General features: G+C 35.2%; 2 protein-coding genes and 1 pseudogene across 2 annotated transcripts in view; all 3 read left to right on the forward strand.

Annotated features, from left to right (window-relative positions):
• Window positions 1-523, forward strand: part of LOC104784407 — a 1,767-nt pseudogene extending 1,244 nt beyond the window's left edge.
• LOC104783036 lies at window positions 4,350-5,813 on the forward strand. Its single transcript, XM_010508114.1, has 5 exons — window positions 4,350-4,531; window positions 4,725-4,848; window positions 4,958-5,028; window positions 5,141-5,227; window positions 5,332-5,813. Exons 2-5 carry the CDS (start codon window positions 4,746-4,748, stop codon window positions 5,665-5,667), a joined length of 597 nt encoding a protein of 198 aa, XP_010506416.1. The 5' UTR covers window positions 4,350-4,531; window positions 4,725-4,745; the 3' UTR covers window positions 5,668-5,813.
• LOC104784408 (serine/threonine-protein kinase D6PKL1-like) overlaps window positions 9,872-12,777 on the forward strand; it is a 4,518-nt gene continuing 1,612 nt past the window's right edge. The window contains exons 1-3 of the mRNA XM_010509438.2: window positions 9,872-10,183; window positions 10,638-12,093; window positions 12,195-12,775. Of these exons, the coding sequence (XP_010507740.1) occupies window positions 10,682-12,093; window positions 12,195-12,775 (1,993 nt within the window). The 5' untranslated portion in view covers window positions 9,872-10,183; window positions 10,638-10,681. The remainder of the gene's footprint in view (window positions 10,184-10,637; window positions 12,094-12,194; window positions 12,776-12,777) is intronic.

Below are 12,777 nucleotides of genomic sequence, written 5' to 3' on the forward strand. Positions count from 1 at the left end.
GGAGCCGCGATCGCGACACTAGCTGCCTACGATATCAAGACGACGTTTAAACGTGCGCCCATGGTGACCGTAATATCTTTCGGAGGTCCACGTGTCGGAAACAGATGCTTCAGGAAACTCCTTGAGAAGCAAGGCACCAAGGTTCTACGAATCGTGAACTCCGATGACGTCATCACCAAAGTTCCTGGAGTCGTTTTAGACAACAGAGAGCAAGACAACGTGAAGATGTCGTCGTCGTCGTCGTCGGCGTCAGCAATGCCGAGCTGGATACAGAGACGCGTGGAGGAGACGCCGTGGGTTTACGCGGAGGTCGGAAAGGAGCTTCGGCTGAGCAGCCGTGACTCGCCGTACTTGAGTAGCATCAATGTGGCCACGTGTCATGAGCTGAAAACGTATTTACATTTGGTAAACGGGTTTGTGAGCTCCACGTGTCCATTCAGAGAGACGGCTCGGAGAGTTCTCCATAGATGAAGATTTTATTTATCGGACATTCTCAAACGTACGACTTTAACTTTTGAACAAAGTAACAGATCTTATTCGCTACATATCTCTAACTTAGTCGTAGAACTAGGAACAACAAATTAAGTAGAAGACAGCTCTAAAAGAGCGAAAAAAATGTATTGAAATTTCGTATAAATCTCAAAAATACTTTATATATATGCTGTTTTTTGTTTGGTATTAAAAAATTGGCAAATATTAATGTGGTCATGATCAATCATAAAGTTTTTAGTCACACGAGAGCATGTGTTTCTAAAACTCGCCTTAAAGGCGTAAATTGTCTTAACTCGGGAAGAAGTGAAAAGACAAACGTATCCCTATCTCCGTCCAAATATGATAATAATATCTCAAATGATGGCGCCACGTAAGCACCGACCGTTGAAGAAGTTGACTGGATCTGTTGTACTTTGCAAAAAAGCATAAGAGCTTCAGTTACTTGTGAAACAAATCTAAAATCCAAATGAAAACACGCATCATGCGCCGTCCATTTATTTACCGTATAGCATTCTTACCTTCCTCATTCATAAATGACGCGTTATATTTTTTTTTTTGTAAAAAAAACATAAACGTTTTTGTTATGAGCGACATTGTTTCATTAATAATACAAAAGCAAAGGCTAACGTTATCCAATATACGTTTTATGAAATTATCTAAAAAGGATGAAATAAAATGCTATACATTACAATTTAAGGCTGCAAGTTTTTTGGGTTCAATCTTTGGAGTAATGGTTAATAGTAAAGTTTTTTTTTTTGTGTGTCAACGGTTAATTAATAGTAAAGTTAAAAGGCGAGAGTTTACAACAAGTAGGAGACGTGATGGACGGAAGGGAGCGAATGTCATCGTTGTGATATATACTGTGTTTATAGTTTTAATAGTTGTCAAAATTAACTGTTTACTCGTAAATTATTCATTTTCGTTTCAACTCTATTGGCATAAAACTGTTTCATGTATATTCAATAGAAATAGAATTAGTTTATATATACACAAATAACATTTTATTAGTACAATATGTTATGCAAATACTGCATATCTCATTCTCACTTAATTAGAATTACATAATTTCTGATTATTTTGTGTTTTTTTTTGAAGAAAATTCAAACTATGAATACACGAAAAAGGTAGAAACATCTTTTTAGAAAATTATATATATGAGATGAGGCACATCTTGCACATGAAAAGGGGAAGAAAACCTGGAAATGGTAGAAGGTTAGTTTTGTTTAATTTGTACTTAGGTTAAATGTATTACGAACTCTAATCATATGAATTACATTGTCATCAAAATTAAATATAGTTTTCTATTCAAACAAAAAAAAAAGGAAAGAAAAAAATTCCTTAGCTGAGACATGAGAGCGGCGGCCAAAGCATCACTATTTTTGTGGTCAAATGGGAGGAGAATATATGGCCTGAGATCCAAGCCGTATACGGACATATATAGGCACGTCGTAGTCTCAAATATAGATGTACAAAAGTGAATAGATCGCATAACCGACCCATACCTAAAATGCTAGATATACGTAGTTGAAGAAAGTGATCCGAAATTATATCAATATGGAGACCGCCACATATTTTAGATCATCAACCTAAAATTGAAGTTTCACTCATTTTCTTCAATGATTAAAGTTATATTATAGATGTCAATAATAACGTATATATATAGTTAAGTTTTTCCGTTTCCGGTATCGTGGACACCTTATAGCACTTCAACTATATTTTCCGACCACTTTTTAGTTTTAACATAAAAAGTTTCAAATTTTATTCATAAAAGGGACTTTTTTTTTCTGTTCGCGTGTGCATTTTCTCTAACACTGGTCCAGAGTATACCATCTATCATACATAATATAATTAGTCATTTACACTTAGTATGTCTTCCGTTTTTCTTGTTAGTATATATATACTCCCCCTTTTCTTTCTTTTGGTATATATTGATAAAACTTTCAACAGTTTCATAACGTATGGTGTATACATAGATGACATATTACATTTTTTATAGAACGAGTAAGTTATTTTGGGCGTCGAACACAAATTCTAACTTGCGCTTGATACATGATTATACCAAAAAAATACAAAAGAATTAAAAAAAAAAAGTTACGGTGACAAGTTCAAAATATTAATCGAAATCCAAAAAAATAATATACGTGAATCATGTGATATGCTCATATGCAGACAAATGTCATCTTAATTAGAGCTTTCAGCCGACTTTTGAACAAGGACTAAAAACACTCTACGCCTACGCCATGCGGAGAACACGCCAAGTCGCCAACAACTAGGTACTTTATTATAAATTCTAAATTATACTATTCTTTTGTTGACGGGATATATATGTTGATGAAATGATGATTGAATAGTTAAACACTAACTACTGCATTATTTCGTACTTTAGTCTTTAGCCCTAATTATTCGTTGGCCAAACAAAAAAAAAAGATTAGTTATATATTATATCTTCTATTTATTTTATTTTTTTCAGAAAAATTCTTCCAAATCATTAACAATTCTAAGAAATTATGACATGATCGTAAGAAAAAAGAGCGATCATAAAATATACATAAATAGATGATGACGTATAATTGACATAACACGAAAATTAAAATATTTGACATAGTATATGAGTATATAAACGATATATAGGTAGAGGAATGTGTACGTGTATATGTACATGTGTGTATGGCTTTATGCCTCCTACATCTCAACATTGTGCAAAATTGCGGCTGTGTGCCCACCCAATAGAATTAGTCAAAACAATGAAAATCAGTGCATGTCCTAATCTCTCTCACCCAACTTTCACCTTCATTTCAGTCGTCTCATGCAATTTTTTTGGTCAATTATTTTAGTATCAAACAACTACGGTTTTGTAAAATTGTTCTAAAAAAAGACTATGTGTTGCATATCAAGATAATGCGCGGTGTATTAGTTTTTAGAACTATTTGCTTTGTACTCAAAATTAATTGAAGATTGTATAAGCTATGTTATTTGTTATTTCTTTCACATTTGCTTTGTACTCTTGATCCAATACTTTTACACGTTCACATTTCATTTTTTTTTTCTTTAAAAGGAATTTTTTTTTCTTTTCTTTTAATTGTCCAACTGAACTGACCCTGTGTTCTGATTTCTGAAAACGGATCTATAAAAGTAGATATGGTTTACAAAGTGAAAAGAGTCGTCTACCCTTTTTCAAGTTCGAACTTCAACATTTCCAATTCCAGTCGAAGTCCCAACGACGTGTGGGGTGTGAAGTGTGAACAGTATATTTGAAAACTTAAATAGTATTTTAAAAATCTTACAAGACGTACGTCAGTACGTGTAGCTGATAATAACTCCCCAATATCCGACCAACGCAATGTACTGTATCATGTATTCATTCGTCTGTATACACATTCCCCATCAGATATATACGACTTTAATATAAATGAGAAAAGGAAGACATACCAAATGCAATGTATCATGTGCGTGTATTCAAATTTCCCCATCAAAATTCACGTATATAATAAATAAATAAGAAAAAAATAAGACTTTAAAATATTATAAAATACTTCCTAGTTATTATTTCACTCTGGTGTAATTAGTTCGACATGTCAGTTGGCAAGGAAAGAAGGAATATTTATAAGATTAACTTATGCAAGTTCATATCCGTCAAAAAAATATCAAAACTTGTAACAGAAATAAATACATTGATCAAATAGCAGCAGTATTTTGGTATTATTAAGTATAAAACATAAAATTAAGATAATATAAGCTGTAAAAACGAGAGAGCTATTCATGGGAAAAAAAAAATGTTAAGGGATAAAACGTTGTAGTTTTGACTAAAAAGCCCACAAGCCCAATAGCTTTTATTTTTGCAACCAAAAAAAAAAAAATCAAAGAAGACAACAAAAAAAAAAAGCACGAAGCCTTCCTTCTCCGCCGCATCGGCCATTGAAACCCTAAACCCCCTCTTTTGATTTTTCTTAATTTGTTCCATCAACGCTCTGTGCAAAGCTTCTTCACTCTCTCCATCTCAGAACGGTCTTGATTTTGCATACTCCTCTCAGAATCTCAGGTTAGTAATTCAATCTCTTAGTGCATGTTGTAGTCTTTGGAGGAATTAGGTGATGAGATTGTAGAATTAGTCGGAATCTAGAATCCAAATTCGAATGGTTTGATGTAATGTAAACCAATTCAAAGATATGGAATCGGAATTAGGTGATGTATTCGAATGGTATGCTTTAACCTCGGCTCTCTCTGAATCTCAGAAAGAAATCAAAATCAGAAAAATGTATAATCGTAAGCCAATGGAGAAGAAGAAGAAGGAAGGCATGGCTTCTAATAATCAAGATATGAGCTTTAAGAACATTATGAAAGATGTTAAATTCTTTGGTAAACACACACACTCTCTCTTCTCTTCTCGCTATGTGTATTATTATTATTGCTGTTAGTGTTTTGTTCACATTCAGCTGGAATTGTTGTTGTTGTTGTTGTTGTTTAGCCTCTACGCATATGACATGGAAGGATAAGAAAGCATTAGAGAACAAGCAAGTGACTGAACTTGGTGGAAAGGTTAGATTTTTCGTTTACACAAATGTGTGAAAACTATTGCTGTTAGTCAGAAACCTGTTTCGATCATTTAGGATTTTCTATGCGATAACCTTTGTGATGTTATATATTGCAGCCTCAAAAGAAGCAGAGGCTACCTTTGAGTGTAGCGCTAGTACCAATGAAGAAACAGAAAGAGAGAGAAGAGAAGATGTTGGACCAGGTGAACTTTTTTTTACATTATGAACTTGCTCTGTTTTGTTTTTTTTTTTGGATCCATTACGACGACATCTGGTTTCTCACTTGTTATTTTGGGGTGTTTTGCAGAATAGGATTCTTGGGAGATTTGGAGGACAGTTTGGGAGTGTAAGTACTAGGAAACCCGTAGAGAAGAAGCGTACGCCAGAAGAGAGAGTCTTGAAGTCTACTGTAGGACATTTCAAGGGCGGTGTTCTTGATGTTAGGCATTTGCTACATCCCGGTAATTCATTAACTAATGACAGAGATTTCAAGATAAAGAAACACAGTAAGAGGGAGAACATGGGAGGAGGTGGTGGTGAAGGAGGCGGCATCAAGTCTAAGGGAAAGAAGAAAAATGGTAAAAAGAAGAATAAAGGAAAGAAGAAAGGAGGCGGTAAGAAGAGAGGCAAGCCTTCACGGTGAGCTTTGTAACAAGTTTTGAAGCAAAGATGAGTGCAGTTTACAGCTATTATTGACCTTGGTTTTGATTGTGTGTTATCTTCGATTTTTGTAGAAAAGAACGAGATTGTTAAATTATTTTGCTTGCTTAATAGATTTCAGCCAAACCACCAAAATGATTTTAATAGATATTGAAAACAATTTTTGCATATTAAAAATATATAGATATTGATAACTTTTTCAGTATCCGACTATCGTTTATACATAAATGATATCAAATTTCAAAATCATTTACAATAACTGACACAAATAATGAAAATCATTTGTTGGTAATTTTACAATAAGGCCAAATGGAAAAACAAGTAAATCACATTGGCGTTGATGTTTTTACTCTCGTTTATAATGTTTTCATGTCTATTATTTTACCTTTTTGGCCGGAAAGGCTAGAAAACACAATACAAAATCTGTTTTTTTTTTTTTTTCTTTTTCTAAAGACCGCCGTTTTTTGTTTGGCTCATCATCCACATTTGAGCCCCTTAGGGGAAAAATATAGTATCCTTCTTACATCAATAATGATTATAGAGATGATTCAAGAAAATGAAAGGTTGAAAGTCGTGGATTATTACTCAACTTTGCTCGATCCAAATAAGATTTTGTTTTTCCATTTGCGTATGATGTGATTTTACTTGACGTAGTGCTTTCTGTTGATCGTGCCAAAAGTTCATTGATGTGATGGATTATATTACATAGCACTTTAATTCCTAGCTGGAATTTGGACCCAATTCAGAATTTTTTTTTTTTAACACGGTGGGTACACCGTCCAGTTTTTCCACCTTGTACGTGTCCTAAATCGTGACTTGTCGAGAAATTAGGGTGGTGGGTGATTGCATGATCGGTGAACTAGCTCTTGTCACTATTTTATACATGTCTAAATCAAATCAAATATCAAATTACATATATGATGTGAGTGAGGTACTTAATGACACTTTACATACTAGATAAGGTTTAAGTCTTATATATCATCCGAGCTTGTTTGTATTTATATTACCGGCCACAACGTGCAACAAGTGATAAATTAACCAACTAAGAGACGTAGTAAACTAAAATCACCACATTAGATAAATTAAAGCAAGACGCGTGTAATTTTTCACATCCTCAACGTGAGTGTTATGTTATGTTATGAAAATCTAATCACTGCACATATTTGTAGTCAAGTAAATGTTTAGAAATCTTTTAATGGTATAATGTTACTACCATCATGCCCAAATACTAATATTCAATATGATCGATCCATCAAATTAAGCGGTTAAATACAATGATGATTTATTCGTTCTTATGTGTTATTATGACTTATGACAACTGTATAAATTTTATTACTATAATAAGAAGATTAGAAAAAAAAAAAAAAAGAAGACAAAAATAGCTACTAAATCAGCATCAGTGACTGAAAGATGTAAAAACAGAAGATTACGGGCCTTATAGAATATATGGGCTTCGTCTAAATCAAAATTGAATATAAATCTAAGGCCATTTTAAATCACGTGGGCTGTCAAATTCTATTTAAATTTAGATGTTATGGATCTTTTAACTTGATCAAAAGTTCTTATAATATATTCTTAGTGGATCGATAAAACGTAAATCATCCATGCCGAAATGTATAGACTCGAACCTATATAAAATAGTGTATAAGAATTTGAAATTTATAGTAAATTTCAGCCTGCACCTATAAGACATGTAATTAGACTTGGCCAAAATTTTCAGAATTGATTCCAAATCAATCATACCATTAGACCAATTATGACCCCTTTTATTCAACTAAATGGAGGAATATTTTGAATATAAATTATACTAATCATAATGATGTGAGTGAGGAGGAAAGAATAAAGCATAATGTGATGAGAATGGAATCAGAAAATTTAAGAATTGTGTGTTGCTTTATCCCTTTGTATTGTTTCGATACGTCTATTTTGGTGTTCAAAGTTTCAAACCCCTTCTTTATTTTCTTCTTCTTAGTGCTTTTGGAAAATGAGAAGAGAAGGGGCTCAGATTCAAAGCCCCACCTATAAAGATACCATATAGTTAGCACCCCACATTCACACCCATTAATTCCACACATATAACCAACTAATACACCCACATAATTAAATATCAAACAATCATTACCTACGGGATTGGTATTTAGTAGATGGTTTACCATTTCAAAAGAAACTTGTATAACTTAGAGACTTATATATGAGATGAACATAATTATTCAAATGGTTGACAAAAAAAGAATGAAAGAGATAGGATATGATTAATCAATGTTCATACAAAACTGCATGCGTTGCGTTTTAGAGAACTTTTCTTTTAAAATATTTACATTGTATCAGCTCAACAAACCTTAAAAACGAGTCTTAAGATTGATATGAAATCTAAAGAAACCATCATCTAACAATTTTGCATGTTACATTTTAAATAAAACTCATGGGAATTTTTTTTCACTGTATGATTCTATGAACATTGTGATTTGTGAGAGACAAGATTTCAGTTAAAAGCACAGGACTTGATCGATACTATACGTATAATTTGTCTTAAGCGATTACAAAAACAAGAAAAAGAAATTTAAAAAAAAAAAAAAAAAAAGGACTAGACAGTGCATGTGTTTTGGACCGTTTGGTTAGAGTGATAAAAAAAAAAAGATAAAACTGTCCATAAACATAGATCTCCTCAATCCATGCGCAATCCACCTGATCCGTAATACCTTTTTCACCCTTCACCCAGCAAACCTCGGATCGAATAACAACGTCTTGCTATATAAGGGTAGTATCGTCTTTTACTTCCCTAAGCCGACAACTATCTCTGTTGCTTATTATTTCTTTTGTTTCGGAGAATTTTCAACTCAGCTTTCGAAATTATGATTATTATTACAGTTTACTTAAGATTTGTTTAATACATTGGCAGTGTGTTGATTAACAAGAAATTAATCGTCGCAGCTTTTATTTACTTTGCAGACAAATAAAGCATCAGTCACTAAGCCCACCATGATTAGAGCGTCGAGGTCCCAACTATTCTTATTGCTGAAATTAAGACAATATAATACTCCATGATTTAAACCTTTTTTAAAAATATTGTTAGTCGCAAAACACCTGTGTCCACTAATCATTGCTTTCAAACACATAATGTCAATTGAAACTCAACTGATCCAATATAATTTATTTGCAAAAAGAGAGAAAAGACAAATAAGTGGAAATGGAAAGACAAGATTAATTAAATTAGTGATACATATTATCTTTGAAGAAACTGAATTCATTGCCATATAGATGTCATTCTGTAGTGTCAATACACTTCTCCCTAGCTAAATGATTTGTTTGAACAACAACATTTGTAACTTTATCATCAAGTCTCTATTCATTTAAAAACCCATGCAAAACTCATCATAATGGATATAAAAGTTTAAATATATATATCATATGTATATCAGTACGTAATCCAAGTTCTCCCACTATCTTCTTGTTATTTATTTTATCACATTTCTATAGGCGTAGCACTAGCACTATATAACTCCACTCATTGTTTTTCTTTCTGTTTTATCACTTGCTCTCGTCAAGTGCCTACCAAATTATAAATTCAAAGAACACATGGTTCAAATGCAGACAAAATCTTGAGTAGAGGAAAAACAAAAAGGAAATATAAAAAAAAAAAAGAAAAGAAAAGAAGAAGAAGAAAAGTGATGGGAAATGGTGAGAAAAGTAAGAGAAAAAAGGAAAGCTAAAATGAATAGATATTGCGATGGTAGGTCAAAAAAGAGTGGTTTGTTCACAAATCCACAAGGTGCCTTTGATTCTTTGTCTCTTTCTTTCACTATTCTCTCTATCTTTCTAGTAGTATATTTATTACACACATCAACAACAAAAGGAATAGTTTTCTCGTCATCACTCATCACAACAAATGTTTGATTACAATAAATCCAAGATAATGGAATCAAGCTCTTTGAAAACCAATATTGGTTTACATTATTACATCGTTCTTTTTTACAAGAAACAAAACGGGTTTGATCAAGAAGCATACTATAACACAAAGTAGTAGAGAAAGAAACGTCTCAAAGAAATTTGTATATTTGTAGGTACAAGAAGGAACACATGTAGGTCCTACCTTAATTAATGGACCCTACACTCCCCGGGCCCCACTTTCTCTTTGCCATTTAAAAAAAAAAAAATTAATAAAAAAAAGCTCCGTTACCGTCAGTAGTCGCAGTAGCAGCAAGCTATAGAGATAGCGCCCACATACACACACATAAAGCAAAAGCCTTTGAGCTCTCTCACCACTCCCACCCTCTCAAATCCTCCTCTCTCGTTTCTCGAGCCTTTTTCTGAGAGGGGTTTCTCTCTTTCTTCTTTGTTCATCGTTCTCTCTGCTTAAATCCGATTTCTTGAATTTTCCCCCAGATCAAAAAAAAAAGAAAGTCTCCTCCTTTGTAAACCATTTTCCGGTTATATAACCTCTCACTGTATCAGCTACATTGTACCGGCTAAACCCCCTCTCGATCTCGGGATTCTCGCCGGTAAATCTTCAATCTTTGTTAGTTCCTGTTTCTAAATCTCTTTCCTTTTGTCGTTTTCTCTTTGGGTTTTTTTTGATCGATTCTGTTGAATGTTAGCTAAAGAACAAGTTTTTATACTCCCTATGATGTTCTCTCGACAAGGTTTCAGTTTATTTCAGATCGAACTATGGAGAGTAAATCTTAGGACACAAACACACACACACTCGTGTTCTTATTCTTTGTCTTGAATCCATAAATGAGAGTTAGTCATCCTGATGTTTATTCTTAAATCACGTGTTTTTTCAATCTCTATTCTATTTCGTGTGTTTGTGTTATAGTTTATTCGCCGACAAGAGTTTAGAATATGGTCCCGAATTTGTTGGTTGGTTTTGTTTTGTATCTTTCTTGTGCTTTTATGTTAAATTGAGGTCAGAGCTTGATTTAGTTGACGTTCTTTTTTGTTTTGCTTTTGAAGGGATATAGAGAGATTTGGGAGTTGGTGTTAAAGATCTCGTATGAATGCTGGAAATGGAAAGAGTTGCTGAGCTCAAGAGACTTCCTAGTAAAGGTCCTGTCTCTGGTCACTTATCCAGTAGTAGTAGACAATACATGGACTTTGAAACTAGAGATCCCCCGAGTTTGCATTTGGAGACTTTGAGGGAACGAGCTGCTCGATACAACACGGGTAGATCTGTGAATCCTACTACGACATTGGGGAGAGAGCTAAGCCAAGTTCTTAATGTGCATAGAGAAGATGTGATTATGACTCAGTTTGGTGGTGACATGAATGATTTTCAGGAGTTTGAGCCTGTTGTGTCCTCTGTTAGAACGATGAAAGCCAAGTATCCTTTGCTGGAGATTGAAGAGATTGGGGCTGCTGCTGATGATGTTACTTGTAAGGGAAGCAATGATATGTCTGAGGAAGCTGGTTCTAGCTCTTTCCGTGGAGTTAGTCATCCTCCAGAGCCTGACGACATGGATCTTATTACTACTGTCTATGTTCCCATCAGCGAAAAAGCCAAACCTGATTCTGTTTGTTTGATGAAGGGTATGTCTTCTACTACTACTACTAAAGGACCCTTCATCGAGGATCTTTCCCTCTGCGTGCCTCCGAAGAAGCCAAGCCCTGGAATACTCTCACCTGCAGAAAGCATAGTCGAGGAACCTGCTACATCGCTGTCCCCGTTCTCTGTGGCTCGTGCATCGCAAAACACAGAAAACTCTCTGCTACCGCCAGATTCAGACAAGGAATGCGTTTGGGATGCTTCTCTGCCTCCCAGTACCAATGTGAGCCCACATAGCAGTAGTGTTGAAAGTATGAATTTCGCCAGGGCTATGAGTATTGCTAATAGCTCTTCTGCAACAAGTACTACGCAGAGGAGCGATGTTGTGCTTAGTATGGACAAGAACTACTGTGACAGGAGTATCAGTATGGTTTTGGATTCGTTTGAAAGTGCCAAGACGAGTGCAAGCAGAGCTAGCGATAGTAGCGGCTTAAGCGAAGAGAGCAGCTGGAGCAATTTCACCGGAAGCCTTAATAAGCCACACAAAGGGAATGATCCTTGGTGGAATGCTATCTTGGCTATCCGGACTCGAGATGGGATTTTGGGAATGAGCCACTTCAAGTTATTGAAACGGTTAGGTTGTGGTGACATTGGGAGTGTGTATCTAGCTGAGTTAAGCGGAACTCGGTGCCATTTTGCTGTGAAAGTGATGGATAAAGCATCTCTTGAGAACCGGAAGAAGTTGAATCGAGCTCAGACTGAGAGAGATATCTTACAGCTGTTAGATCATCCGTTTCTACCGACATTGTACACTCATTTTGAGACAGACAGATTCTCGTGTTTGGTCATGGAATACTGCCCTGGAGGTGATCTGCACACTTTAAGGCAACGCCAACCCGGGAAGCATTTCTCGGAGTATGCTGCTCGGTCTGTTTTCTCTCTCTCGGTTTCAATATTACAGAAAGCTTAAGTATCATTCACTGTTTTGTCACTTTCTTTAGATGTTTCACATTTTTTGTTTTGGCCAGGTTTTACGCTGCAGAGGTATTGCTAGCGCTCGAGTATCTCCATATGCTTGGTGTTGTTTACAGAGACTTGAAACCTGAGAATGTTTTGGTTCGAGATGACGGTCACATAATGCTTTCTGACTTTGATCTCTCCCTGAGATGCGCGGTTTCTCCAACACTGATCAAAACATTCGACTCAGATCCATCTAGACGCGGCGCATTCTGCGTTCAACCCACTTGTATGGAGCCTACATCAGCTTGCATCATCCAACCTTCATGTTTCTTACCACGCAGCATCTTCCCTAACAAAAACAAAAAGAACAAGTCCCGTAAAAACCAGACGGATTTCTTCAAGTCACACTCAGGTGCTCTCCCAGAGCTAGTTGCTGAACCTAACACACGGTCCATGTCCTTTGTTGGAACCCACGAGTACTTAGCTCCAGAGATCATCAAAGGAGAAGGACATGGAAGCGCAGTGGATTGGTGGACTTTTGGTATCTTTGTGCATGAGCTCCTATACGGGAAAACACCGTTCAAAGGATCAGGAAACCGAGCTACTCTGTTCAATGTAGTTGGAGAACAGTTGAAATTCCCAGAGTCACCA

Source organism: Camelina sativa, chromosome 4 (genome assembly GCF_000633955.1).
Source record: "Camelina sativa cultivar DH55 chromosome 4, Cs, whole genome shotgun sequence".
Classification (NCBI taxonomy): Eukaryota; Viridiplantae; Streptophyta; class Magnoliopsida; order Brassicales; family Brassicaceae; genus Camelina; species Camelina sativa.